At 36.9% G+C, this 24,313-nt stretch overlaps 2 protein-coding genes and 1 long non-coding RNA gene across 11 annotated transcripts in view; 2 read left to right on the plus strand and 1 right to left on the minus strand.

The window, feature by feature from the left end:
• Fam133a (family with sequence similarity 133 member A) overlaps positions 1-8,565 on the minus strand; it is a 42,939-nt gene extending 34,374 nt beyond the window's left edge. For 3 of the 8 annotated variants that reach the window (XM_016004108.3, XM_042269644.2, XM_042269648.2), the window contains exons 1-3: positions 8,047-8,565; positions 7,591-7,641; positions 4,162-4,197 (exon numbers count right to left, since the gene is read on the minus strand). The gene's annotated coding sequence lies outside the window, so the exon portion shown is untranslated. The other 5 variants (XM_016004103.3, XM_042269646.2, XM_076562339.1 and 2 more) reach the window with 4 other exon arrangements.
• Positions 8,566-8,724: 159 nt separating this feature from the next.
• Positions 8,725-15,520, plus strand: LOC121825864 (uncharacterized). Of its 2 annotated transcripts, none has more exons than XR_013048137.1 (4): positions 8,725-9,064; positions 11,796-11,903; positions 12,114-12,154; positions 12,317-15,520. It is a non-coding gene; the product is annotated as an uncharacterized LOC121825864 (long non-coding RNA). The 2 variants fall into 2 exon arrangements; XR_013048138.1 differs by having other exon boundaries at positions 8,725-9,038.
• Nap1l3 (nucleosome assembly protein 1 like 3) lies at positions 9,059-11,681 on the plus strand. The gene has a single exon (XM_006985667.4). It carries the CDS (start codon positions 9,116-9,118, stop codon positions 10,841-10,843), a length of 1,728 nt encoding a protein of 575 aa, XP_006985729.2. The 5' UTR covers positions 9,059-9,115; the 3' UTR covers positions 10,844-11,681.
• Positions 15,521-24,313: the final 8,793 nt, after the last annotated feature.

The raw sequence follows: 24,313 nt of genomic DNA on the forward strand, positions 1-24,313 counted from the left end.
AAAATGCTAAATTTTAGCCATAGACGAAGTTCAAAAAAAAAGAGGGGTTATCAATATCAAGAACAGAAGCTATTGTTTCACAAATTTGATGCTATTATATTTTAAGATATAGGTAATTGCAAACAAATTTAATTTTACATCTTTATAATGGAATAAAAATATACAGAGCCTTGAGATACAGTAAATTTGTGTTAGATAAGACAGACCATGTAGCTTAGGAGTAGGGAATTTTCATGATGAATGGGGACAAATTATAATGTGCAAATATTAAATGAATATTTATTTGTCTTTAAAGTTATTTTATTATTATTTTTATTTCTATGTGTATCTTTTGTGTTTTGTTTTGTTTTTGCCTGCGTGTATGTCTTTGCACCATATGTGTGTTTGGTGTCTGTAGAGATTAGAAGACAACACAGATACCAAGGACTGCTGTTGCAGAATGTTGTGAGCATTTATGTGGGTGCTGGGAATCAAACTAGGGTCCTCTGGAAGAGCAGCCAGTGTTCTTAAACACTGAGCCGGGACGAAGAGATGGCTCAGTGGTGAAGAGCACTGGCTGCTCTTGCAGAGGATCCAGGTTCAATTCCCAGTACCCACATGGAACCTCACAACTGTCTGTACTCCAATTCCAGAGCATCTGTCACCCTCACACAGATGTACATACAGATAAAACACTGATACACATAAAATAAACTATTAGGGGCTGGGGAGATGGCTCAGCAGTTAAAAGCACTGACTGACTCCTCTCCCAGAGGACCTGGGTTCAGTTCTCAGCACCCACATGCCAGCTTACAACTGTCTATAACGCCAGTGACAGAGGATCTGACACCTTCACACCATTGTACATAAAATAAATTTAAAAAAACACTGAGCCATTTCTCTAGGCTCAGGTATTTTATTGTAAATGTGATTTTGGGGTTGTTGAAATGAAAGAGGACATTCTATATGTAAATATTAGACAGGCTGTTTAATGACCTTATAACTATTTGGATCAAATAATGTTATAAATGTCAAGAGATTCTCACCATACATTGTATTTCTCCCCTCAGTCAAATTACAGTTTGAAAGGATTTGTCTGTATGTAGATTCATGTGTTACCTCTAAAACATAAATTAGAGCATGTACAGGAGAAATTGCTAAGAGTGTTTAAAATCATAACAAGAAAGGTTTTGTATACAAATTAATGATAATAGACAAAATGCAAAATAGCAAATATCTCTATTTTACGATCCATTGTTAACACTCTTTCAAAGATGGAGAACAGATGCAGGAAACTGAAATGAACTGTCCAATATTTAGAAGAGTTAGTACAGGAAGAAAACAGAATCCAGCTCTGGGAATTAATTGTGACTCCAGAGTCTATACCGAAGAAAAAATATTTTTATGGAAATAAATAAAATAAAATGTTTTTGTTGCAAATCTCTCCACTTTAACTCAAAGAAAAGTTTCTGTGATATATATATATATTTCTGTAAGAAAATGAACAATGGAAAACATGCTGTTTTTTTACTTGTAATCATTCACTTAAAAATAGAATGTAACCACATTATAAAAACAGAAAAGAAAATGAACAAGTTTGAATAGTAATGCATATGTATTTGGTTCTATCTGCAAGGATATCTGCATTACCATGAGACTATTTTTCCTTCAACATAAGCATAAAATGAAATTAACTATGTTTCTTTTATTCTGCCTTGAAGTTGACAGATAATATATCAAGCCATTATGCTACTCCTATCCAAATAAATTATAAATTTTTGAATAAGTTATTGAGGTTAAATACATATTAACACTGTTCTCTACTTAAATTCTTTGACATTTTCCTGTCTTCAATAAGATATACAAAATACAAATAAACTTATAATTTATAAATGGGTATTGTAAGAAAAAAAATCCTTGAATACCCCTGTAAAAGTATCCCTCTGTGATATGATGTTACATCCTTGAACAGTGTATGCAGTTTTAATTTGAAAATTATCATTAAACATAAATAAACAAACTAGACAAATGGGATTACAATAACCTGAAAAGCTATGATCGGCAAAAGAAACAATCAACACTGTAAAGAGTAAAAATGTAGAATGGAAAAATACGTCTGCAAACCATTGATCTCGTAAGTGACTAATACTCCAAATAGATAAAGCATTCAAGGAATCAAAAAAATAACTAGGTTTCAAAATGGATAAAGGAACTAAATATACATTTTCAGAGTAAAACATACAAAGACAACAGATACATGAAAAACAATGTTGTATTTCATTAATCATTGAGGAATAAAAAATTAAAACCACAATGAAATATCATTTCACTCCTGTTGAAATGGTTATCATGAAAAAGAAAGAATACTAATCATTGTTAAGGATGTAGAGCAAAGGGAAACCTTTAACTCTCTTGAAGCAAGTACTAATTAATAAGCCATTACAAAAATGAGTATGCTGAAGAAACAAAATCATTATGTCAGGAAAATAGCTGCTGCCTGTGTTCACTATACCACTATTTGAAATGAGCAAGATATAGAACCAATCTAAGTGACTAAAAACATGAGAAGAAAATTGGAATGCATATAAAATTAAGAGTAGTTAGCATTTAAAAAACCAAAAAACACTAGAAATCTTATTATTTGAGACAACACAGATGAGTATGGAGGGCATTATGTAAGAGAAGTAACAGAAACATGCACCAAAACAGGCACAGAAACATGAACAGATGATCTAGCAGTCTATGACCTAGCTAGCTAAAATGCATATGTGAACATATATGCACACATATGTGTCATGTTATGTGCTATACACACAATTTTACTTGAAAATTCTTTTAAATTATATCAATTATTCAAATCATTTCTTTATCTGCTATTGCATTAACTATAACCTTAGTTTGTACACTTCACTGCACATTGACTAAAATGTAATTAATTCACAGGCAATTACTTTTAAAAAATCAAAAACCATGTCTATACACATTCCGTTCCTTTGTATTTTTTACGAAGGAATGAGAATGAAGTATATTATACTGAGAATAATTTTGTGAAATAATAGACTATAGTTTTAATATTACTTTTCCATCACAATCTATATCATCTTAAAATTATTTGTATTTTAATTGTAGTAAACAGGTGTTTCTGTTGTAAGAAGGACAAAGGCATTATTTATGCTCCTGAAAAGTGCTAAATACAATTTCTATAGTTATACTGTATATATCTATACACTGACAACTCCATAAAATCAACTTGTCTTTTTTTTTATTTGTTCTCTGTATTTATCCTGCTGCTGTGTATTTCTATCTCTCAAACATTTGGAGTAGAACTGAAAGATCAATGATGAAATTTTTGCAGCTTAATTGTCTCCATTGTAATGAAATTCCGTTATTCCACACTGTGGTTCTTATTCCTTACTGAATATATCTAATAAATGCATACCTACCAATTAGGAGGTTAAAACCACTAGACACTGGAACATAATGGACTATCATAAACCCACACATATATAGTCAATTAATGTTTGACAACTGTGCAAAGTCAAATAAGTGGAGAAATAAAAGTCTCTTGACATTGAACCAACTGTATATCTTTATGAAAAATACTAAATTGACATCAATCCACATATTTTTGTCATACACCAAAACATCAGCTTTATTAGCACACTGAAAAGCATTAAATTTCTAGAAAAAAATGAAAAAGAAAAATATCTGTGAGTTTGGATGACACATGGTACCTGGAAGAAATATTACTTGGACTTCATAAATGTAAAAAAAAAAAGCTTCTGCTTTTCGAAAATTATGAAGGGCAGTGTTGAGAGAGGATACAATAAGTTCAGACTAGATTTGCCAGTGTTTTAGTTGATGAAGGACTCATACAAACAGTATAAAAGACCACTCATAGAATAATGGCAATGCAAATAACATGCATTTTTAAAAAGGGAAAATATGATTACACACTTCATAGAACATAGGTGACTGGTAAATCATCATATGAAAAGATGGTCAACATCAGTAGTCATTAGGGAAATGCAAATAAAAACCACAAGACTATGCTACCACTTATCTATTAGGATGGTTACATTTAAAAACACTGACCACACCAAATATTTTTACTCTTGGTAGAGCTGAAAATAACTTATTTGAGAAATAGGTAATTTCTTTTAAAGGCAAACATGTACCTACCATGTGATCCAGCCATTCCACTCCTAGGAATGTTTTCTAAAAGAAATGAAAACATATGTCCATTCAGATACTTGTACACAATGGAATCATAGCAAGTATATTCAAAAACTCAAAATCACACAAATGAATAAGAATAAATTATTGTACTTACAGAACATATCACTACTCAGTTAAAAATAGGGAAAACACTTGATACATACAAAGTGGATAAATTTCAAAACATTTGTGCTAAATAGAATACAGGCAAAAAGTTGTGAATATCCAGTGATATTGTTTATTTACAAATGTAAAAAATGAAAATTGATCTATAGGAACATAAAACAGATTAGTGGTTGCCAATGGACAGAGGGAGAAATCACAGATGCATAGATGTATGAGAAAATTTTTGGTATGACAAAAAAGTCCATTATCTGAGTGGCAGAGATGATGTCAAATTGTAGAGATTTAGTAAAGTTTGTTGTGTATATTATATTTTAATAGTTTTTTAAAATAGGAAATGGGAGTTTAGTCCGATAAAACTGTCAAGATGATCCTTGATCCCCAACTGACACACCATAGGAAAAAAAATGAACTAGTGTCTGTAGCATGGCTCATTGGTAAAGATGCTTGCCATGCCAACTGAGACACATGGTAGAAAGAGAGAAGCAACTCCCAAATTTGTCCTCTGACTTCCATATGTACTCCCGGGTAGTACACACACACACACACACACACACACACACACACACACACACACACACACACACACACACATTACAGAATTTTAATTTAAAAGCTTAAAACAATGAAGCTGCTTATGCATAGCTTTAAAGATATTTTTACCTGAATACAACACTGTCAGTGTGTGTGCGCGCGCATGTGCGCGCGAGGTAACAATACAAGGGACTATGTATATTTATTTCAGGAAAGCTCTAAACAGTTCTCAAAAAGCTATGTGTAGCCTGAGTAACAAATTTTGTGACAAATATTATCTCCTGTAAAGAATGAGAATTTAGTATCTGCTAAAACATCACAAAATAATAGAATTGACACAGCATTCATTGGGGAAGAAGTTTATACATTATCTTTTGATGAAAAGCAGGCACATAATGTACTGGAACTAAATCATGTAAATATACTTACAGTATAAAATATATGCTGTATATGGTGCAACATAAATTGCTTACATGAAGAAATGCCTATGACTTTAAAAAATATATATGTATATATATAATGTTATATAATATAAATAATAGACAAAAATGTCACATAATAACTAAAGAAGAAGATACGCACTTTAAAGTGTACTATGAATGGAAACTGTCATTTAATTTCAAAACTCACAGTTTATTGAAAAAATTCATAAAATCATAAAAATTCATATTTTGTATGAGTTATTTATGAGTTTCTCATTTCTTATCTAAGAATTTCCAATATAAGTTTGTGAATATGAATTTATAATTTAAAATTATAAAAATCTTCTAAAGAGATAACTTTAAATTTAATCCTACAATAGAGTATTATATGGTATATTAGAGCAGTGATATTTTCTAAAATATTCATGGTTGCCTTAATTCAAGGCCCAAGTAACTTTACTTTTTGGATTTCAACACTGATTAATTCTTTTTTTCATTCAGTTGGTGATAAGAAGATAACAAATAATTGCTGAATAGAAAATAAAACTATGAAAAGATATTGAATCTTACTGCTAATCTATGAAATGGATGTTTATAGCATTGAGAACATATTTGGAAATATTAGTTAAACTGAGAATAGTAATAGTCTCTTGCAATATCTTGAGTTACATTTGATTTATTAATTGTATTTAATATACTAATTTATTTCAATCAGTTCATGTAATTTCAAAAAATATAAATTGACCTGAAAAGTCCCTTACTGTTGAAGCAGATCTGCTATACACAGAAAGTTTTGAGGCCACCTGGGACTCACAATGTGACTGTCTCTAAAAACAACAACAAAGATTTGCCCCATTCTATTATTTGCTGAAAATTTGTGTCCAATAAATCAATAAAGAGAATGTAGAAATAGATCTTTTGGATAGATCAATTCAACTTACATGGTAAATAAGGGGATTTAATATGTACAGAAGGAGAGATTACTAAATAAATATTTCACAAAGAAACAGGTAGCTACAAAAATAAAAATTTAAAATATCTATGGTTATAGGTATATCTCAGTGATAAAGCACCCTAACATGTGTGATTCCTGTATTCCAGACCCACCTCAGAAAAATAAACAAACAAATCTAGATCTTAACTCATAACTGACTCAAAAATAGGTAACATGTAAATTACACCATTAAAACAATATAAAATATAAGTATCTTTATTTAAAATGTCTATTATTATAAGTACAGATAAGTGGTAGTACAATATTTATCATGCAAACCCTCTCATTTGAATTATTGTTGACACAGTGTATGTTTACATTAAAATTACAAAACAAGAAGTGAAAGGAAAACACGTTCTATTTAGCATTATATTGTCATCTATCACTAGTGTGTCTGTCACAGGAAAGACACGGGCATTATTGGTTGAATGTTGGAATGGATGAACTCTTATGTACGTTAAATTATAAGAACCTTCATGGACATTTGTGATAGGCACAAAATTACAAAACAACCATAAGACTTAGTTCATATTTCAGTTTCCAGGAATATATCCTATGTTAATGTTCTGAAGTGCATACTAATGCATGCCATAGTTATTCAGGATATATATCTTCCTCACAACAGGACTCAGGTTACATATGTCAAGGCAATTATTATAATGGAATATAGATCTATTTAAAAATAAGGAATTGATTATTTCCTAAGAAATCATAGCCATAAATCAGCAAATTACAAACCATCATATCATGTCACACAGATAAGACAGTATACATAAAGATGCAGGTGTATACAAGCATAAGGAAACTTCTAGAAGGAAATGCATAAAATGTTAAAAATGGATATCATTTGGTTGTTAAAATTAAATGTTGACTATCATCAGAATCTTCTATACTGAATTTTAATCTTTAAAATGTACATATAATTTGACAGTTACAGATAAATACAAATTTATTTTCAAACTAAATGCATTTCTTAACTTAAAAATGTTACTAAATGAAAAGCACAAACTCTCTAATGAAAAGTACTACACAAAGGCTAGTCTCATTTTAATACGTTTCTTCATTTGAAATTAATAATGGAGTAGATTTTATATTTTAACATAGCACTTATAGTCTATGACCAAGTTTAGAGAGTGAATGTGGCTAAGTAGGTTATTTTCTCATTTGTATGCCAAGTCACCTCTGTGGATTTTTTTGCTTGTCTGGAAATATCAAGATATCTTCCAATCAAATCTTTAACAGATTATAGCCTGTGAATTTTTATTAAGTACAGATGAACAATTCTGGTCATTCATAAAAAAGGGGCTAATACGTCCTTACCTTTCAATGAAAAGTAAACACTGGTCTTTTTGGTTGTAGCAGAACTGAATCCTGTAAATAAAAATAGCAAATATCTGTTTTTAAACTTCATTTAGCAAAAGTTTGTTTACATATTACTGGACTTGTAAATCATTCTTTAATATGGATACAATTCAAAATTAGAAGGAAATTGGTAGCAGATGACACCTTAAACACTTACAGATGATGCACTTGCGTTAGAACAAATCCCCCCTCCCATCCTGCTGTTCGTGGAATTGAAACCTGCTGCACAAAAGTCTGAAACAAATCCTCCGCTTTTAAAAAATATTACCTTACGTTTGAATACCCCTTTGTTTTATCTAAAATTTTGCTACAAGCATTGAAAAGAACTACGTGGCAATTTAGCAATAAGATTAGAGTACATTTTATGCCATCTTTAAAACAGAAATACGTTATAAAATGGTGTAACTGACTCACGGCAACATGGGTTCGCAAACCTTGTAGATGGATATAAACCAGGCTTGCCAAACATCACAGACAGCACTTATTAAATCTGCTACGTGGAATGCAATATGCCTGCTGTCTAGCCCCTCCCCCCTCTGCCAATAAACGACTCCCCCTTTTCCAGTGTGAAAACACATGCTCATGGAATATTTAGAGAAAATCATGTTTGTTTGCGTGTTTTCCCCACGTCAGTCATCCGTAGTCACACTATCCAATGACGCCACTTGGAGCGTTTTCACTCTTTTTTTTTTTTTCTTTCCATTAACAGTTTGCGGTGCGGAAGCCGTGATCATCCAAATGGGAATTCAGAATGGGCAGTTGAGCTAAAGGGATCCTTCTCTTCGGTTGCTAGGAACTATAGCTGGCGTTTTTAACCTCATATCTACGCTCCCCCCCCTCACCCCCCGTCTCTCTCCCTCTGAATTAAAAACCACATAGGGAGAGAATTTGGGGAGGGGGGAGGGAACCCGACTTTCGGGGGTTTGTGCCTCAGCTACCAAGGCTCATCTGGGAATGTGGGAGGAGCCGGGAGGAAGAGCGGCTGCCTTCGGCCATTTATTGGTTGTAACGCTCGTCAATCAAGGCTGTCCAACAAATGAGAAGCGAACTAATGGCATCCTGGGAACGAAAATAACGGGAGGGGTATCAGCAAGGGGAGGGGCTCGCCATCCTAACCCAGAAGACCATTCTGTGTTCGGTACTGCGCCATTCGACTGCGGCACGTCTCGGCTTCTGTCTATTGCGGCCTAAACAGGCCAAGGCTCCCGGCCGGCTTCCGCTACCGCGGCTTCCTGCGCGCCGCTGCCGTGGCCCCGCCCCAGCCGCACCACCACCGCAACCGCTGCAGTCCTTGCCGCTGTGGGTCGCCTGCCGCAGCCACCTCCACCACCGCCACCGCGACCGCCGCCGCCGCAGCCGCCGCCGCCGCACCAGCCCGGGCCTTCGCAGTCACCTCCAGAGCATCCGTGAGTCATTTCCTGCCCATCTCTGGGTGAGCGATCTCTGTTGTCACCACTTTAAAGAGGTGTACGGGGCTAGCAGCATGGCAGAAGCGGATCCTAAAATGGTCACAGAACCTGCCGCCCATGGGGTTGCTGAAGAGGCGATGGCTAGCTCAGCTAGTGATTCTGGGGAAGAATCTGACAGCAATAGCTCTAGCAGTACCTCTAGTTGCAGCAGCAGCAGCAGCAGCGGCAGCAGCAGCAGCAGTAGCAGCAGCAGCAGCAGCAGTAGCAGCAGCAGCAGCAGTAGCAGTGGCAGCAGCAGCCGTGGCAGTCAAGTATACCGAAAGAAGAGGGTACCTCAGCCTCCCAGAAGGGCCCAGAGGCCTCCCTCCGGGAAACATTTCTTGGATAAGCTGCCTCAGGCTGTGAGAAACCGGGTGCAGGCACTCCGAAATATTCAGGATGAGTGTAACAAGGTAGACACCTTGTTCTTAAGGGCAATTCATGATCTTGAAAGAAAATATGCTGAACTCAATAAGCCTCTGTATGATAAGCGTTTTCAGATCATAAATGCAGAATATGAGCCCACAGAAGAAGAATGTGAGTGGAATTCAGAAGAAGAGTTCAGCGGTGATGAGGAAATGCAGGATGACACACCTGATGAAATGCCTCCCTTAGAGGGTGAGGAAGAAGAAGAAGCTGGAGTAAAGGAAGAAGAAAAGGATGTTCCAAAAGAAGTACCTGAGGCAAAAGTTGAAGAAAACAAGGCTCCCAAAGAAATTCCTGAGGTGAAAACTGAAGAAGAAGAAATTCCAAAAGAAGTTCCTGAAGAAAAAGTTGAAGCAAAGGAGGCCTCTGAAGAAATTCCTGAGGTAAAGATTGAAGAAAAGGAAGCCTCTGAAGAAATTCCTGAGGTGAAGATTGAAGAAAAGGAAGCCTCTGAAGAAATTCCTGAGGTGAAGATTGAAGAAAAGGAAGCCTCTGAAGAAATTCCTGAGGTAAAGGTTGATGAAAAGGCAGACTCTACAGATTGTATAGAGATAACTCCTGAAGAAAAAGAAGACCCCAAAGACGTTCTCCAGGCAAATGCAGAAAATAAGGATCAGCCCACAGAAGAATCTAAAGTAAGGGCTCCAGTAAGAGAGGCTCAAAAAAGAGTTCCTGAGACAAGGCCTGAAGGAGGGAAAGTTAAAAGAGCTCGAAAGGGAAAACCTAAGAGAGAAGATCCTAAAGGTATTCCTGACTATTGGCTGACTGTTTTAAAGAATGTTGATAAGCTTGGGCCTATGATTCAGAAGTGTGATGAGCCCATTTTGAAGTTCTTGTCTGATGTTAGCCTGAAGTTCTCAAATCCTGGCCAGCCTGTAAGTTACACTCTTGAATTTCATTTCCTGCCTAACCCATACTTCAGAAATGAGCTCCTGATGAAGACATACATAATAAGGTCAAAACCAGATCACTATGACCCTTTCTTTGCTTGGGGGTGGGAAATTGAAGAGTGCAAAGGCTGCAAAATAGACTGGAGACGAGGAAAAGATGTTACAGTGACAACCACCCGGAGTCGCCCATCTGCTACTGGAGCAATTGAAGTCCAGCCAAGAGTGGTTCCGAATGCATCCTTCTTCAATTTCTTTAGTCCTCCTGAGATTCCTTTGATTGGGAAGCTGGAACCAAAAGAAGATGCTATCCTTGATGAGGACTTTGAAATTGGTCAAATCTTGCATGATAATGTCGTCTTGAAATCAATCTATTACTTCACAGGAGAAATCAATGATCCCTACTACCATGATGTCAGGGATTATGGAAACAGGAAGTACTACAAGTGAAAAAGGCAAGCTAAAAATATTTTTGAAGAATGTTAAAAAGTCAAGCAAGCAGAAGTGAAACAGATTCACCTAACCTTGTAAAAGATAAAACTTGCCCTATTACCTGAACACTATTACTCCTTATAGTCTGGTGTTTTCATTTTTCCTGGTAATGTCCTAAAAAAGTGTCTTTAAGCATCTGTCTATTCTACCTTGCCTGTTGTATTGTAATATTCTTCAAAATATGTAAACTGCTGTTAATTTTCCAAAGCATGGTTGTTTTTTTTGGTGCTACAGTGTTGGTTTTGTGAAGTCCTTTCGTCATGTTCCTAGTAGATTGTACCTGTGCAAATTGTCAGACTTGTTAGATAAATCTTTGCCTGAAAAAGCAAAACTTTAAATGCCAATGTGTAAGTGTTTTCTCTTTCTTTTTTCAGCCCAGAAGTTTAAGGACTTAAATCTGCTTGCACTAGTTGTGCCTTCATTACTTTGCCATAGAAATGTAGTAATAATACTAACTAAAACATTTTATTGTGAAATGTAGTTGCTCGAGAAAAAAAGATGAGAATATATTTAAAAATATCTGTCAGTGCCACATTAGAGTTTTGTGAGTTTGTTTATGTGATGTATTGGTCTATAAACAAAAGTATTATTTACCACTAAGGTGTTAAATATGATATAGTATTTTAAAAAGTTGCATCATTGTATATTGTGTAATTGAAAACTAAAGAAACTATTTTATTTGTAATGTGTTCTGCTTTGCCTTTCGTTGAAAATTAATACATTATTTGATACTTTTTCATGTTCTTTTATTGCACCCTAAAATAAATAAATGTCAAATAAACTGCCATGCTATAAAAACGTGCCATTTTCTCTTAATTATAAAAATGTGTTTATCATAAAAGGAATATATTAATGAGTTTAGGACTGTTCAGTAAATATATGACTACTAACGTTCTGATATATTTCCTAGATCATAATTCTTCAACTGGAGGATACCAATGGAGAAACTGGAGAGGAATGGGACAGGAGAAGGAGGAGATCATGGGAGGTAGAAGAGGAAAGTGGAAGTAGATAAAGGGTGAGAAAGAAGTAAATGGGAGGAAGAAGAGGGAGAAATATGTGTATAGGGAAGGGGAAGGGAATGAAGTAGGGGAGGGAACAGTTGGGAGGGGAGGAGGAGAGTATCTTACTCAGAAAGATGTGAGCTGCTGGTTTCAAATGCCCAGGGCCTACCCCGTTCTTTGATCTGCAGGAGGTCACAATATCATGACTTTTGTTTTTTTTATAGGTGACATCATTTTTCATCTGTACATCACAGCTGGTCCCAAGGTAATCACATCCTAAAATTTGGGGTTGAGTCTAGCCAGAGGACTAGGCTCCTTAAATTTAGTTTTACTAATGTGCTCTGTACTGGGTATTAAGACTATAAAGACATAATAAGCACTAGAAGTAATAAAGTACCTTATTTCACATTACTATTTCTCCATACAGATGTTTTCCATCAAGATGATATGAAATGACTGTGACAGGAAGAAGACAGGATTACAGAATTTCTGGGTCTTTGAGCATAAAATTTGGTAATAATCATCCCAGATCCCACCATGTTTCTGCGTATTTACCTTTTCATTATCAAAAACACAGAGAAAAGCTGCTAAACTTTAGTAAGAGTTCTAAGAAGGATGTTGCATGCCAGGTAAAAGTTTTAAAGGTACTGCTATAAATGTTGCCTAGCAGCTACAAAATATATCCACTTTGGCAACCTATGCAGCCACAGAACAAAGCATATTATATTGTTCATAGTTCAGTATCTTTCTTTTATTCTTGCTTAATAACAGTTTTCTATCCCATTTATGTAAAAGGAAAAATATGTATAACCCATGACATGTATACATAACTAGTCAAGTATACTTGGATCTTTAGGTTATAATATAAATGTCAAGAAACACATTGTTTATTTTTACAGTACTGTTAGGCAGCCAAGAATGCCCCCCCCCCTTTTTTTTCCCAAGACAGGGTTTCTCTGTGTAGCTTTGCACCTTTCCTGGGATTCACTTGGTAGTCCAGGCTGGCCTCAAACTCACAGAGATCTGCCTGCCTCTGCCTCCCGAGTGCTGGGATTAAAGGCGTACGCCACCACCGCCCGGCAAGAATGCCCCTTTTAATTGAGATTTTTTTGCACTCATCAAGAGTCCTTAGAACATAGGTAATCCATCTTCAGATGAGCACTCAGTTATTTATAATCAGCACTTAGATCAGTTATGGGTCTCTAAATTAGCTGTTATCCAACGCAGAAAGGAGTGTCTCTGACCAGAGTTGAAAACAGTGTAAATCTATGAGAATAAACAAATATTTATAATGCAGTTTGTCGGCATGACCAGGTAGCATGTTCATATGGACAACACTAACAGGACTCAGGGTTATAACACTAACAGGACTCAGGGTTATAAATATCAAAGATATAAAGATGGGAGGGAGATGGAGAGGAGAGATTTGGGGGGAATTAGAGGGTGGTAGTGGTGGATGGCTATGGTTAAAACATATATAAATATATGGAACATTCAGAGAACATAAAAATTATTTAAAAAAATTTATTGGGTAGATTTACTTGTATGGCAGAGCCAAAATGAAGACTAATAAATATAATATGCTTTGTTCTGTGGCTGCATAGGTTGCCAAAGTGGATATATTTTGTAGCTGCTAGGCAACACTTAGAACCTTGAAAAGTTCTACCTGGAATGAACATCCTTCTTAGAACTCTTAAAAGTTGAGCCGCTTTTCTCTGTGCTTTTCATAATGAAAATAAACACACAGAAACATATTATATTAAAATATGACTTGCTTACAGATGCTGTTTCATTCTCCCAGTCGTTAACTCAAGACCAAAGGTGAATTACAATGGATAGGTATAAGAGAAGCTAAATGGAGTTTCCTGCTATTTGTTTAACTTTTAACTATTGAGAATGGAGAAAGGGATGAAATTACAAAAGAAGGTGTGTAATGGTAACATTAAGATTTCTGAAACACAAGCAGTCTGTGCAGGATGCATCAACTCCTCGGGAAGATTAAGAAGAGCAGGGAAACCTATTAGCCTACAGAATTCATTGGCATGCATGTTTATCTGTTGAAACTCATAAGCCAATGGATGTTGTAAAAAGAAATCTCCAGAGAATGAAGCTAGTGGCACCGTGAAAGATGCTTAGCAGGGTCTTCCATACCTTTCTTATATTCTTTTTTGCTGTTATTCAAAGCTGAAGCCAACTGCCGACCTCAATGCTGCCAACCTGAGCAAGAAAGTGACCTCTGCCGCTTCATCCTTTCACTCTTCCTTAACAGTTAATACCATCTGCTCCATGATGAGTTTATTCCTGTTCAGAGTTGGTCTACCCTGGTCAATCTAAACATTTGCTATTTTCTTTAACAGGCCAGGCTGAGATGACTGGAGACTAGCCCAGGCTACTTGAAAACCTACCTTTAAAAGAAAATAGGGGCTAGAGATGTGACTCAGTAGTTAAGAACAATTGCCTGTATTTCAGAGCACCTGGGTTCAGTTCCCAGCAGCCATATGCCTTTTCACAACCCTTTTCAAGTCCAGTTCCAGGGGATTTGTGCTTTCTTCTGGCCTTGGGAAGCAGGCATGCATGAAGTGCACATATATACATGCAGGCAAACACAATACATATGATTAATTATTGAATATAATTAAGTTATAAATAATGAGCACTATGTGAGGTTTACTGTTATAACAGATTAAAAAGCTGAATATCCTGAAAGTGATAGGGATTTAGATTTTAAGAGGAATAGTAAAGTTGAGAAACAATGGCAAAAATTGAAAACAAAATTAAGAGGAAAATTGTTCAACTATACATTTATGTTACATCTGGACTTGTATATTTCAAAGGAAATGTGTAGCAGATCTAAGCTAGTGTTACACTGAGATTTGATCTTCAGAATATTCAGAAATTGTGAATTGCAATAGTATCACGAGACCAGGGGAAATAAAAAATACCTTTCTAAAAACAATGATAATCACATTTTAAACGGGACGTTCAACATATAGTGAATTTCCATGTTTCTTCTCTTGAAATTTTACAGTGCTTGAAACTGGAATTTATGAAAAAAGAGAAAAGAATGTTAAATTGTGACTTTTGTGAGCTGGGGTTTATTCTGCATGCTTTCTAATTCGGAGAGGAGAGAATGCAGCTCTAGGATGAGAACAAAGTGAAAGACTAGCTGAGATCCTCACTGAAATGTTTATGAGCTCCATGGGGAGTTTTCAGTATCTCAAAAGGATTTTCAGCACCTGACAGTAGTGCATGTTAGAAATTGGCAAAAGCAGATTGCCATTTCTTGCAGTACAGCTTCAACAAAATCACACAATATTTAAAGGGTTTTTTTTTCTCTTTGAAGATTGTATTTTAAAATAGCAAAAATGAAATGCTATGTATTAAAACATATAGGACTTATGAGAAACAGCTGCAGCAAATTTCCTGAAGCATCTTCAGTCATTACTGTGTAATTTAGTTATTACAGTGTCATAAAACTGTAAGAGGAAAGCAGAAAATTCTCAGAACTCTCCATGAAGGTGACATTTTCATGTGGACAAATATACTTATAGAGCCATTGGAGGGGTTTTGGTTTGCTTTGGTTTGGGTTTTGGCTCTAGCTCAAAAATAGGAAGAATTTGCCTGGTGGTGGTGGTGGCGGCGGCGGTGGTGGCACTTTTAATCCCAGCACTCGGGAGACAGAGGCAGTCGGATCTCTGTAAGTTCGAGGCCAGCCTGGTCTACAGAATGAGTTCCAGGAAAGGCACAGAGCTACACAGGGAAATCCTGTCTCGAAAAACCAAAAAAAAAAAAAAAAAAAAAAAAGGAAGAGTTTAAGCCAACTTGTATCAGTTTACCTACATTATTTTGCTGTAAAGACGACAATGGTACTTTATTGGCTCTCATCCCTCATCTAGCTCCCCTTCAGGCCACCCCCAAACCCACTCCCCATCCCCTCCTCCAAAAGAGAAAGGCCACCCATGGAGAGTCAGCAAAGCCTGGTACATTCAGTTGAGTCAGGACTAAGCCCCACCCCCCTGAGAACATGAGGATCTCTTATGTTCTTAATTTACTTTTGCTGAAACTCACAGCCAGAGTTAATACACCTTGAGGTCACTTAAGACTGCTAGCCTATTCTGTACTCTCTTTAATTAGCTTTTAAGAGAACTATGTCTTAAACTAGTGGAAAAGCATGAATTGTGGACCAATAGCTGAGGAGCCCCCATGGTACTAGACTGGGCCCTCTGGATAGTTGAGACAGCTGTTTGGCTTGAACTGTTTAGGGGGCCCCCAGGCAGTGGGATCAGAACCTGTCCCTGGTGCATGAGCTGGCATTTTGGAACCTAGTGCCTATGGTGGGACACTTTGTACAGCCTTGTGCAGGAAGGAGGGGCTTGGACCTGCCTCAACTGAATGTACCAGGCTCTCCTGACTCCCCAATGGGAGACCTTGCCTTGGAGGAGGTGGGAATAGGGGGTGGGTTTGGGGGAGAAGGCTGGGTGGTGGGAGGAGGGAGGACAGGGGAATCTGTGGTTGGTATGTAAAATGAATAGAAAATCTCTTAATAAAAAAAAGTATTAAAAGAACTACATAACAATTAACCTTGGATTTCCTGTGTAATCAGCTTTTACAGCCTAAGCTAATACAAAGCTGCAATCTAAATTACATTTTAACATGCCCCAACCCAAAGCAGTACAGGTATTTCATTTGCTGAAGACAGTAAACACAGAAGTTGAAAATAACTTCCTAAAGTCTACCATAAAGTTTGAAAGGAACTTTTCTGAATTGCTAAACAATGACATTTATTATCTGAGCCAATTACGATCAGCTTGAGCCAGTGAGCTTTCCTTGTAAAACTGTTAAAATTTTCTGTAAAGTATCTCATTCCTTCCCTATAGGATGCTTTCTGCTTTTAAATGAAGACAAAGTGAAGTTCTTTGTTAGGGACAGACACCACTCACACAGGTACACACATAGTCACATGACAGACATACGTAAGGACAGACGGGGCAAACAGGTCCATAAGACAGCCTTCAAGGGGACAGAGATTCACAGTCATGCAGACAGGATGGAAGACAAGGGAAGTGTGAAGTAGAGAATTCAAATCTGGAGTCTCTCTTGGGTAAAGGAGTTCAAGGGCAAGTGCTTTTCTTTCTTTCCTTAATGGGACACCAATTCATTATGGGTGATTAGGAGCTAATCACTAATAAGTATAATCCACACACTACAAATATTTGTCACTTGATTAAAGTAGTAAAATATGGACTTGTGTTGCATAGCATAATGAATCTATCTATAATCCCAGTACTTAGGAGGATGAGGAAGAGAGATCAAGAATTCGAGGTTATTCGGGACTACATAGTGAGTTCCTGGCCAGACTGAACTGCATGAGACACCCTCTCCAAAAATAATGATAATCATAATAATAAATTAAAAATAAACAGTGGAGAACTTGCAGAAAAGAAATAATATAAATTATTGTATATTATGTATTTTTGCATGTACTTGGATTTATACAGAAAAAAAATAATCATAATGAATTATTCCCCAAAGTGGTTTAGGGAAAGTGTAACCTTTTTAAGTTTCTCTTTAATAATATAACCAAATGATTAGGCATATTTTCCTTGCAATAAGACTTATATTCAACTTCATGTTCTGATTAATATATTTATCTGTAAAATTCGGAAAATGTACAAAGCAGTATAAAATACTTCTCTACATTTTGAGCAGTTGTGGATCTCTGTGGTAGTCTGCATTTGTTGCAAAAGGAAGCTTCTATGATAAGAGTTGAGAGCTATACTTATGTGGGCATAAGGATATGTATTTAGAATACAGTTAGAAATTACATTAGTTTAGGGAAATAGAAATAGGTTCTCTTCTAGGGCCTGTGACCTCTTCAGCTACAGATAGCTGGTTTAAGTCCCATTGACAACTGTTGCTTTCCCACAAGATAAAAATGCCATTATACCTTTGGGAATATCCTGCTGGATAAGTCATTACGGTTTATAAGCTTTAATGCTGCATAGGACTATTACTTCTTTCTCTGTGTGGTCTCTTCAAGTTTGTGAAGGAATGGCCCAAGTATTCACAGGGTACTCTGTAGCATGAATCTTAAAGAATCTTATTAATAAAATAAAACCTGGAGCTGGGTATTGGGGTGAATGCTGCAAGATCAGAGAAGCAGAACAAGCCACAACCACCTCGCCTTGCCAATTCCTCAGCTGTCCTGTTTCCTCAGACTGGAAGCCTCTGAGTCCTTATACAAATGTGTCTCAGCTGAACTGCTTCTAGAAGACTAAAAGCTTAACTAGCCTTCTAGTTCCTGGTCTTCACGCCTTATATACCTTTTTGTTTCCTGCCATCACTTCCTGGGATTAAAGGCATATGTCACCATGCCTGGCTGTTTCCAGTGTAGCCTTGAACTCACAGAGATCCATATGGATTTCTGCCTCTGGAATGCTAGGATTAAAGGCATGTGTACCACTATTTTCTGGCCTCTATATCTAGTGGCTGTTCTGTTCTCTGACCCCAGATAAGTTTATTAAGGTGCACAATATTTTGGGGAACACTATATCACCACAGTACTCATCACCAGTTGCTACATTTGCAGCCAAGTCCCTATGCCTAAACTTCAGGAAACATCACAAAAGAGGTCACAGGAGAATTTGTAAGAGCCAGAGGACTAGCATGCCTCTTGCTATACAGTGTCCCCTATACATGACAGGGAAAATGCACTGATAAACTCAAAATGTGGTTGCCTGAACAAGACTGGCATAATTACAGCATGAGTTGACATGCTAACATGGACAACGGAAATTCCACAAAGTCCTCCCACAATCTCAAGAGCTTCAAGTGGTCTGGTGGCCGAGAGGGATAATCAGTTCACTTGAGGGATGAGCTCAACACAGTTTATCCAAATCTCAAGTCGTCACCCCTGAACACATGTATGTACATATTGACATGTTCCATGTGTGGTATAGTTTTCTTTTTTATATTTTTTATTATTAAGAAATTTTCTATTCATTTTACATACCAACCAAAGATCCCCTCCCCTCCCTCCTCCCACCCCCCATCCTTCCCCCCATCCCATGCCCCATTCCCACCTCTTCCAGGGCAAGGCCTCCCATGGGAAGTCAGCAGAGCCTGATACACTCAGTTTAGGCAGGTCCAAGCACCTTCCCCTGCAAACCAAGGCTGTGTAAGGTGTCCCACCATAGATACTGGGCTCCAAAAAGCTCGCTGATGCCCCAGGGATGGGTCCTGATCCCACTGCCAGGGATCCCTTAAGCAGATCAAGCTGAATAACTGTCTCACCTATGCAGAGGGCCTAGTCCAGTCCCTTGGAGGCTCCACAGCTATTGATCCACAGTTCATGAGCTCCCACTATTTTGGTTTGGTTGTCTCTGTGTGTTTCCCCTTGATGCCCTTTGCTCATTAGAATCCCTTTTCTCTCTCTTCGACTGGACTCCTGGAACTCAGCCTGGTGCTTGGCTGTGGGTCTCTGCATCTGCTTCCATCAGTTACTGGATGAAGGCTCTATGATGACAGGCTGGCCTTGAAGGCAGAGTTCTACCTGGTTCTGCTTCCCCAATACTAGAATTAAAGGCATCAGCCAACACAGTTGTTCCTAAGACTTGGAGGTTTTCTCCTACACTGCAGAAGAGTGTTAATTTTGATATTGCCCCATTTATCTTTAACCATTGTTGAATTTTACCAATTCTATTATAAATATCTTAGCACACCAAAATATTTTTTATTTGCTTATCTTTCTAGAACATTTACAGTTTTTACTTGCATCATAAGAAGTTTTGTCTAATGACATTAATTAACTGTTGACTAGCAAATGTAAAGAGCAAGTTCTGTCATTGTCTAATGCATCCTTTTATGGTATAGGACCTATTTCTAATTGTTCATTTTCAGTTATTTTTTTGTGATAGTATACTGCTATAATATAAGGTAAACTAATTTCCTCATGACAGTTGTTTTATAATTTTATTGACATTTTAGCCTACTTTTCCCCACAAACTGCAGCACCATTGGTTTTACAAGACTGACTTCTTTCATCAAACAAAGATAATTAATATTATGATTGGGGTCTGTTAGAATTTGTAGTTTAATTTACAAAGAATTGGGAGCTTCATATCCAGTCGTTACATCCAAGGGCCAGTGTGCCTTGCCATTTTAATCAAGTCTGTCTTATGTCCTTCAGGAGAATTTGTTTATCTTAAGTGGTTTGTATTTTTTTAGAAGTCTTTTCCTGGGCTATTTTCCCCCTTTTCTCTGCCTTTTGCTTAACTATTTTCCTTCTTAGTGTTAAATCATCTGTAGTTAGAAGCTTCAATCCATATTTGTCCCTTACTGGTCTCTTTCCAAATTGTCACATCTGCTAAAGGCCATTTCTCTGTTCAATTGATGCTGCTCTTTACATTCTCAGCCTTCATCATGAGCTATAGTTCAGCATGATTCAGTAAAATGCTGTGAGTCAGAGATGTTTCTTGTTGATCTTAAAGTTAATTTCTGCTCACCTAACCAGCTCTCATCTCTCTAGCTACTTGTCTCTTATCTCTATAGTCTCTTACAAGTGAAGATGATATGCTGCTGTGATTTCTTCTTTACTTCTGCTCCCTTTACAAGTTGTGAAACTGTTTCCTCAAACAGCTGTTCTCTGCTGCCACCGACCTTAATTGAATGGTCTTGGCTTAAGTGAAACTGTACCATGCTTGAGATGTGAAAAGAGGCATTGATTTGGAATTCTACATCATTTTGGCCCAAATTTCACTAACTAGAAGGAAATCTCTAAGAGGCAAGTTTGTAGCAGTCTCCAAATGTATTAACTTGGAAAGAGTTTTGTGTAGCACAGCCATTAACTACTTATCTGACTGAATAATGCTGCAAAAACAATGGTTTTATGAGCAATGGCTTTATTCAACTAAGTAAATCAGCTCAATTTTACCTATAGGTAAAAGCACCCTTTATCACTAATATTTTAATATGTTTTAATTTTGAAAGAACAGTCACAGACGTTTAATAGAAAGTTCCTTTTTGTGTTTCACTCATCAGGCCCCAGTGGTAGCATCCTACATCACTACATTTCAATACAAAATGTAGAAACTTAACAATGGACCAATATTAATGTACAGTGATTACAATCATAAAATTGACATGTGTGTATGTGTGCATCAGTGTCTGTCATTCTATGTAATTCTTTACATATGTAGATTTGGGTAATTACTATCAAAATTAAGAAACATTTTTTTTTTACCATAAAAACATCCTGACTGCTACTAACTTCTCTCCTCCTGTATTTATTTTCTGATAATTACAAATTCTCTCCCAACCCCCACCCCTCTCTTGCTCCATTTGTTTTTTTCTTTTTCTTTTTCTTTCTTCCTTTTTTTTGAGACAGGATCTTATGTATCCCTGGATGGCCTTTAAGTCACTAAATGCCTTAAAATGGACTTGAACCCCTAATCATCTGACTTCAGCCTCCCTCGTACTGGGATTACACATGTGCACCACTATGCCCAGCTTAAAGGTCATCCTTTCTAAAGTCTTAAAGTTTAATATCATCAGTAACAAAATTAATATAATGATTTCTGTATGAAGACATAAATGTTCCTATGGCAATCCTCTCTACAGTCCTCTTAAATTATTATTATTATTATTATTATTATTATTATTATTATTTCTATTTAACAAATGAGGAAATGCAATATATAGCATTTAAGAAATATGTACATGCTCATACAACTGGTAAGCATAAAAGCCAGACTGTAAACTTGGCAATCTATCTAGAGGCCATGCTTTTAACTATTATAGCATGCAGCCATTCTCTCATACTACTCCATGTAGGAAAACATTGTCTTCTCCACACTCAGCGTAAAAACCAAGAGAAATAGCAGAGAAGTAATAGACTATATTCAAGGGGTATGCTTGTCTAGAGGATATCCCCAAATTCCAGCTTACTTAGAACTGATGGTTTATTGAATCCTCCTGTAACCCATGCCTAAGTCATTCTGTAAAGTTGAATGGCTTAGTGGTACCACTGAGTATTACATGGTATGTAGTTCATAAACATTAGATGCAGGGGTACAAGAAATGCCTTGGCAAATTTGTATTTCCATTAAATGGAGGAAATCTAATACCAATTATTATTTGTCTTGGCTTTCCAACCTTCTATATTTTTTCTCACCTCTTTATGGTTATCAACAAACAACAATGAAATCAGAGGAAAAGCTTACTTTGAGAGAACTCTACGGAAAATTGGCAAGTAGTACATTTGGTATTGACTCACACTTTTTCCAACTACCACTTTTTCCAACTACTGGTTATGTGATTATAATGCTAATGTTAATTGTCAACTTGATAATATCTACTATTACTTGAAGACAGACCTCTGGGACTACTTTGGAGAGATTGTCATGATTATGTTAATTGACATATGTATACATCATATTATTATGATTATTAGTTATGTGCAGAACCAGGCCCTAGGCAGTAGATCCTGGACTGCTTAACACATGTTAAGATAGCTGGGCAATAATATGCATGCATTCATTGCCCTCTTTTTATTTTTTTATTTTTTTTTAAATATTTATTTATTTATTATGTATACAGTATTCTGTCTGCATGTATGCTTACAGGCCAGAAGAGGGCACCGGATCAAATTATGGATGGTTGTGAGCCACCATGTGGTTGCTGGGAACTGAACTCAGAACCTCTGGAAGAGCAGACAGTGCTCTTAACCACTGAGCCATCTCTCCAGCCCCCTCTTTTTATTTTTGAGGACATAATGTGACCAGCTATTTCAAGCTTCTGAAGCCTTGAGTTCTCCACCATAACCCTTGAATAGTGACCTAAAATATACTCTTAAGTTACTTTTATAAAATTTCATCTTCTATTCTATATGAAAGGGCCAATTACATAAATAATATGTTTAAAATGATATTAACTCACTAGTTAATATTTTACTTCAAGAAAAAAATATCCCCTGATTCTCATGGACTTTTATGTAAATATTCACTGTTTTGCAACTCAATAGGACTTAACTAATAATCTGGTGTAGCTGCCTTGATTGTCAACTTTATGGAACTGGAACGTAGAATCACCAATGAGACAAATCTGGTATATGTGGGAAAGTGGAGCCAGAGAACTTTAACTGAAATAGGAGACACATTTGAATATAGGAGGCAGCATGCCATGGACTGGAGGGTTTCTTACTGGATAAAAGGAGAAAGCAAGCCGGGCGGTGGTGGGGGTGGTGGTGGTGGTGGTGGTGGTGGTGGTGGTGGTGGTGGTGGTGGTGGTGGTGCACGCCTTTAATCCCAGCACTCGGGAGGCAGAGGCAGGAGGATCTCTGTGAGTTCGAGGCCAGCCTGGTGACCCAAAGTGAGTTCCAGGAAAGGCACAAAGCTACACAGAGAAACCCTGTCTCGAAAAACCAAAAAAAAAAAAAAAGAGAGAGAGAGAGAGAAAGCAAGTTGTGCATCAGCATTCATTATACTTTTTGCACTGGGTGTCATGTGACCTGTTAGATCACAACTCATCCTGCGCATTTCCTGCCAGGATTGAACTATTCCCTCAAATCACAAGCAAAAATAAACCTCTCTTCAAGTTGCTTTTGCCAAGGATTTTGTCACAACAATGAGAAAAGTAACTAATGTTCATGCCAAGCTCTTACTGTCTGTTGTCTCTGTCTTCAGTCTTTCAAAGCCATATTGAATTTGTATTTATTCCTTCAATTGGTCAAGATTTGCTGTCTGACTGAAAGTCTACTATTTACACTCTTTAGCAATATGAAATGACAATGTACCTTTTTGTAGCCCTTAGCTCTCATTTCTTTGTTTATATTTTAGTAATAGACACCAACGAAATAATACAAGCATTTGAAACCAATTTGCAAAGATAACTCCTTTTTCCCCAAACTCTTCTAGTTCTAAGCAGGATATTATTAAGGGGTACAGAAATGGGTAGGTAAATTTCTGACATGGATTTTTTAAATGGAAATTTTTTAAAAAAATTAATCTTTTTAAAATTTTTTCCCATTTTTTATTAAGAAATTTTCTATTCACTTTACATACCAACCACAGATTCCCCCTCTTCCCTTTTCCCACCCCTCCCATCCTGCCCCCCAACCCACCCCCATCCCCACATTTTCCAAATCAAGGGGGAGTCAGCAGCCCCTGGCACACTCAGCTGAGGCAGGTCCAAGGCCCTCCCCCCTGCACCAAGGCTGTGCAAGGTGTCACACCCTAGGCACTGGGCTCCCAAAAGCCTGCCCATGCACCAGGGATGGATTCTGATCCCCCTGCCTGGGGGCCCCCAAAACAGTTCAAGCTAAACAACTCCTGTGTCCAGAGGGCCTAGTCTAGTTCTATGGGAGCTCCATAGCTATTAGTTCACAGTTTGTGGGTTTCCACTAGTGTGGCTGGTCCTTTCTCTCATT

The sequence above is a fragment of the Peromyscus maniculatus genome, chromosome X, assembly GCF_049852395.1.
Source record: "Peromyscus maniculatus bairdii isolate BWxNUB_F1_BW_parent chromosome X, HU_Pman_BW_mat_3.1, whole genome shotgun sequence".
NCBI classification, from domain to species: Eukaryota; Metazoa; Chordata; class Mammalia; order Rodentia; family Cricetidae; genus Peromyscus; species Peromyscus maniculatus.